The 6000-nt window shown below is 46.8% G+C and overlaps 1 protein-coding gene across 2 annotated transcripts in view; it reads right to left on the bottom strand.

Annotated features, from left to right (window-relative positions):
* Window positions 1–224: 224 nt before the first annotated feature.
* The window catches only part of TTYH3 (tweety family member 3), a 75911-nt gene continuing 70135 nt past the window's right edge, over window positions 225–6000 (bottom strand). The window contains exon 14 of one of the 2 annotated variants that reach the window (XM_027683489.1): window positions 225–5974. In XM_027683489.1, the coding sequence (XP_027539290.1) occupies window positions 5903–5974 (72 nt within the window). In that variant the 3' untranslated portion in view covers window positions 225–5902. The remainder of the gene's footprint in view (window positions 5975–6000) is intronic. The other variant, XM_027683488.1, reaches the window with a different exon arrangement.

Below are 6000 nucleotides of genomic sequence, written 5' to 3'. Positions count from 1 at the left end.
ACCACTCCCGTTTGCTGCTGCTCCAGTGTGGAATAACCAAGGAGATTCAGAGGAGTTCACAGTCACACAGACCATGCACAGGGAGAACATCTCCCCAGGCTGATGTGCACATCCCTCAGCTGCTCCAGCACTTTCTGCTTCATTTCCTGTAGTCCTGCAGGTCTCTGGTATCAGCCTGGCTCCATGCCCTCCCAGGAGTAAATACAAATCAATAACTAGGAACAGTGGTTTTAAATAGTTTATTTTTAAAACATGAAACCCAAGCTGAATAGAAACCACAGAAATTACATTTAGGTTTTTTTGTTTAGTATTTGCAAACCAAAAAGTTACAGTAAAAAATAGCTACGTTACAATCAATAGAACTACAGAATTAAAAGTAAAGATACAAAAATGGGCTCAATCCTCTTTAATCCTCACAATTTAAAAACATTTTGGGTAAGTGCAGGAACACTTGAAAGAAACTAGCAGGTCCAAAGTTTTAAAAAAAAAAATTATATATATTTATATATTATATATGTATATAAAGTGGTATGATATACAACCATTATGGTTAAGAAGAGAAAAAAAAAAAGAAGAAAAAAAACCAAAAAACCCAGAGAAGTTACAAAAAGGCCAGGTACATGTTCACCATTAGGTTTCTGTGCACAGTGTCCAAGAAAATAAACTTCCCTCTGAATGACGTGAATAAAACTCATGGAGCCTCCCGTTACCAAGGGACCTGAGGCACACGACGTGACGGCTGGGCGGCTGGACCCGAGGCAGAGCACAACAAAAGGAATGAAGCTTTCCTGGGACTTCAGCAGCCTCCTGGGCAGAGGCCACAGGAGAAGTCTTGGTGTGAGATTAGAGGAGGAACAGGAAGGAAGGAGTTGGGAATTGCATAGTGAGGAGCAATGTGGTATCAAATATGCAGAGCACCTAAGAGCTTCATGCTACAGTTATCCTCATTAGGAAAGGAGTATTTTGAACTTTCTGGTTGTATGTCAATTTATGTTCCACTTTGTTCATGCAGCCACAGGGGCTGGGTGAGCACCCGGGAGCTCCAGGCCACCAGTAACCCATCCCTTCTCTCCCAGCTGGGCAACATGCTCACCATCACGGCTTGGCAGGAGATCCCACACCCCCCTGAAAGCACAAATCACTTGTTAGCCATCTAGAAACTGCTACCAAAGCATCCCACGCTTCTGCTGGGCCTCCTGGAATGACTAGGGAAGCCATCCATAGCATGCACAGAAATAACTTCTGGAAAACGGGAGTAGGCTGTGATGAAAGGAGGTACAGATTGGGTCTTGTCAGGCCTCTTTCTCAAGGCATTAGATCTACTCCTCCCTGGTATCTCCCTGGAGGGCTTTTCCCCTCCCACCCAGAGATGTTCACTGAGTTACACTAACAGACTTGTTGAGCTGGGGAAGACCCCGGCTTCTCCTTGGTCCCCAGGTAGGAAGTACTTCAAAGACAGCTCCTCTCCCGAGCTAAAGGAAAACCCATCTACCTCATCTCCTCCTAAATCAGGTGGGGTGGTGAGGATCAACAAGCCAAGACACTTCTCTCTTCTTCAAAGGGCTCAGCATGGTATTTCAGCTGCTGCTGGAAGGAAGAGAAGGTGGGACCAGAAGCAAAGCCTGGGTTTATTCACACAGGTACCTGTACCTTGCTCTGACGGGCACCCACCCACTCCTGCCTGCTGCCACCCTGCAGCACCAAAAGCTCTCCAGAGCAATGGCTGAGCAGCTCCCTGAAAAAAGGGTTCCACTCTCAGAAAGGCCAAACTTTTCACGTAGTTTCAGGGAACTGCTATGGAAATCCTAACTCAGGATCTCTTGAAACCCCATGCACTGTGTCCCCCTCAAAGCACTCAAATGAACATCCCTTGCATCTTGGCTGAGATGACTGTACACGGAAAATCAACACCTATCAAATGGAGAAACTTAAAAGGACAGGAGGGGAAGGGAGCACTCCATCCTTCACATTTGGATACATGGATGTACGCTAAAAATCTTAGCTTGAACCCTTTTATCAGCACACAAAATGAACTCAATTTAATAATACATACAGGATACAAACACTACAGTTATAATTCCCAAGACAGCACAAGAAATTCACAGCCAAGTCTTGATTTGATTTCCTTTACAATTACAATGCAGTCTTGAACACTGGACACAAGAGTCCAACATGCTATTTACATTTCACATTGTGGAGATGTTTGTGTGCTTGGAAGAGTTCTCAGTTCCAAAAGAAAGTGTCATTCACACATGATGATGCGGTGGAAATAAACCAAGCCAACCAGACAAGCCAATGACCACATTTGTGCTTCTGAAAAAGTAACATGAAGTGTCTTCACCGATGCAGTCACCCTCCACCGGACAAGCTGCCTTCCATTCTGCAGTCAGAGAGGTGTCCAGAGGCCAATCTCAGCTCCCCTGATTTCTGGACCCTTTTGCTAGCAACCAGTCACGTGAGAAACGTCCGATAAGGTCAGCTGGGACACACCAAGTGATATGGCCTTGGCATTTTGTCACATTAAAAACAGAGAGACACGATGGAAGAGAGAGAAGTCGCCACAGCTTTACCTCCTGCAGCTTGAAGAGTCTGGACTCCCTCAACCATGAATGCCATCCAGAACAGATGAGTCTTCGCCAGATAGCACCTGCTGTTCACCCGAGAGGGAGGCACAGAGTCTGGGAGATCTTGGCTTTTCAAAGTCCACTCCTCAGACAGAATGTGACCATATGGATGAGACTGATTATGTCGCAGCCATAAGAATAGGCAAAGGCCATCTGTTCTTCAGCAGATCCTTTCAGACCAGCCTGCGAAAAATGCCACGCTGTTGCTCAAGGTTCCAGTAAAATAAAAAAAAGGAAAACAACAAAAAAAAAAGTAGTAGTAATAACAATAATAATAAACCAAAAGAAACGCATTTGTCTGTGTTTCCTATCCAGCGCTCTGCACGGCATGCAGCGGGGCAGCAGAGTTCCAGGATGCTTTACAAAAGTGCAATATCCATGTCAAGTAAAGGAAGTGCTGGCTGGACACAGGTACACAGCTCACACCGCAGTCCCGTTGTGCTGGCCTCCAGAGAGCAAAACCTTATCTCCGCAACATTCTTTCCAGTTATATGTTGAAGTCACAGAGCACATGTCTCCACAGCTGTGCCTTGCTGCAAGCCCCAAACACCGCCAGAAGTTGTTCTGGGTGTTGTAAGTGGCTGTGCCAAACCTTGGAAGGAAGCAGGTCAAGGTGGCTGCTCCGTTCTGCAAACAAAAAGGCATCGGCTCGCTCCCCGTTGCTGCCTGGCACAGGCAATGCCACTGTGACAATTCAGACCCAACCCCAAGTGCAGTCACACACATGTTCAGGGTGCACTCTGTATACAGGGAAGTCAGTATACAGAAGCACTTGTTTTCACAGGGTTCCCCACGCCCTCCAGCCTTCAAAACACTTGCCTTCAAATGAGTAGGACCAGGCCACAGATTTCAGGGCAGCTCCCCTAAAATTGATAGTGTGAGTAGCAATTGGAGCACATCCTTGCAAGGAGGATGATGGCAGAACAACTCAGTTTTAATAAGGATTATATGGCTCTTACTTCTTTTTTCAAAGTGAGGGAAAGGTTGGGTTCCCTCCAGATAGCAGTTGGGTGGGTTGGGGCTGCAAGCTCACCAAACCACACATGCACACTTGGGTCTCCTGGTAGGCTCTAAGACAGGGTGGAAAACCTGGTGCTCATGAGCCACAGTGTCCCTCCATACCACCTGTGACTACATTTCCCTGCCCTTGTTATTGGATAAAACAGAGGTATGTTTCAGTGTGAAGCCCATCCAACATGTCTGAAAGGGCATACTCGGTCCTGAGCAAGAAAATCCTGCTTCCAGAGATTTATGGTGAAGCGTGAAGTTTTCTCCAAAACCTTCTCTTCCTGTCTGCATGGTGGTGCCTCCTCCCTGTCTCCCTCACTCCTTTGCATGGTAACAGCTGGCCTACAGCTTTTGCAGTTAATTAGTGGTTTCTACCTTAAGAAGATAGAAGAGTCTCAAAGCTTGCTCTGCCACAGAGCTGGTACCATCTCACAGCAGATACCATCAGCCTAGAGAGCTGCCTGCTAGGAGCAATTCCTACCTCACTGCAAGAAGGCAACTGACTTGAGTAAAGGCAGATTGGTAGATTCTGTGCCCCGACCAGCAAACATGGGGTAAACAGACACCCAGTCTGAACATCACTGACCTGAAAACTAACTGCCTCTGCCAATGGCTCAACTCCAGTTTGAGAGATGTTTCCCATTTTATTTCCTCTGCCAGTTATTTAATATAATGCCCAGCAGCTACGCTGATGCCCCTACTAAGAGGTAAAAAGACAAAAAGGAACATCATAGTTACCCTACTGAAAGGGCAGTACTCGACAGTACCTCCCAAGAGGCAGTCTCCTCTTCCAGCAGGAAGCTGTCAGTGCCCTTTGGAGCACTGCTCTTCAGTGGGAAGTACAGCACCAATGAAGGATGTTGCCCTCTGCAGGCACCCAGCTGCCCCTTTGCAAGCCTTGTTCTGCCTCGTGTCTAGAAAATGCCTTACATGTGCATTAGTATGGTCAGATAGTGGTTAGCAATGTGCCTTGAAAAACTAAACAAAATAAAACAGAATAAAATATAAACCTGTTCTGACAGTCACAATGTTCTCCAGACATCAACTGGGTTTCTGATCTAAAACACAGAAGATACACCGATGATCTTGTGAGTTTGTTAGGATTGAGGCTCCAAAAACCTCCTTCAATGCCAGTTCAGCAACCCTGTGCTGTAAATTATGATTTATAAAAAAGGAAAAAAAGTCCAGCAGAGTTCACAGGTCACTCCTGCGGGGAGAGCTTCCGTTTGCTATAAATCCGTTGGTGCTTCCAGTTTCTCTTGCTTTTCCAAGCTGACTGTCCCATAAGATTTAGCATCAGAGAGTCAAAACTCTTTAGTGCAAAAATGTCCCCCATAAAGTCTTATGAGTCTCTCCCTGGAAAAATTTGGCACCGAGTGGCTGGCTCCTGTTTGATCTGTGTGTCAGCCTCGTAAAGGCAGCACCCAGAATGCCATCTGCAAGTACCTGAGCTTCCCTGATGGAGCAGAGAGATCAGGTTCAGAGCAATGGACAGGGTAGCTGACTGGTGCTGGGCCCCCTGCTCCTCCTCAAGAATTCACATGATAGATATAGTGGCAAAGACAAAGGCATTTTCTTAATGGACTGAAAAAAAAAAAGTTAACCAGGGTAGTGAAATGGTTTGCTCTGAAAGAGCAAATTCCAGTGGATATGCAGTGACACCATGAGGCAGGAGTTTCCCTCCTCCCTCCCACAGGGCAGTGGACCAGAGGACTCCCATTGAGATGCTGTGGGATGCTGAGTCCCACTGGCTCAGCATTCCCTTGTTGTACACTGGTCCCAGGCACCGAGTCTCTGAGTCTTCATGGTTTGACAGACTGCTGATCCCACTGCAGAAGTGAAGAAGATCTACCACCATCTTTCACCGAGTCCCTCTGGGAACAGAAGGGGGGGAAAAAAGGGGGCAGAAGGTATTCACCAACTTTTCCTGACAGGCTGCTCTAGTCAGCTGGCCCACAGGCTGGTGGACCCAGTTTCCTGCCTGGGTGCTCTCAGTTGCTTGCCTGCACATATTTCCTCTTTCACATCAGGTACAACAAGGTGAAGGTTTAATTTCAAAAGGAGTTTCCAACTCCAGTGGGCAGGTACCAGGTTGGAGGGGTGGTCTGGACTGGAGAAACAGAAGGAGCTGCACTGGATTGTGGGCAGAACAGCAGGATTGTTCTACGAGGACAGCACAGGGGCACAGCAGTTGGCACATTGTTTAGTCTGACTGCACGTGTGGGTTTTGTTTTGTTTTTTGTTTTTTTTTTTGCTTTTGCTTTTTCATTTTAATGCACGCTGCCAGCATCTGGACGAGGTTGGTTGGTGGCGAGGTATTTGGCTCTCATGCTGGAGGTGTACTGGAGGAAGACAAGACAGAAAAAAC

Source organism: Neopelma chrysocephalum, unplaced genomic scaffold, assembly GCF_003984885.1.
Source record: "Neopelma chrysocephalum unplaced genomic scaffold, ASM398488v2 Primary Assembly neopelma1_65, whole genome shotgun sequence".
In the NCBI taxonomy this organism is placed as follows: domain Eukaryota; kingdom Metazoa; phylum Chordata; class Aves; order Passeriformes; family Pipridae; genus Neopelma; species Neopelma chrysocephalum.
Note: the sequence above shows the minus strand (reverse complement) of the source record. Positions and strands in the feature narration are given on the sequence as shown.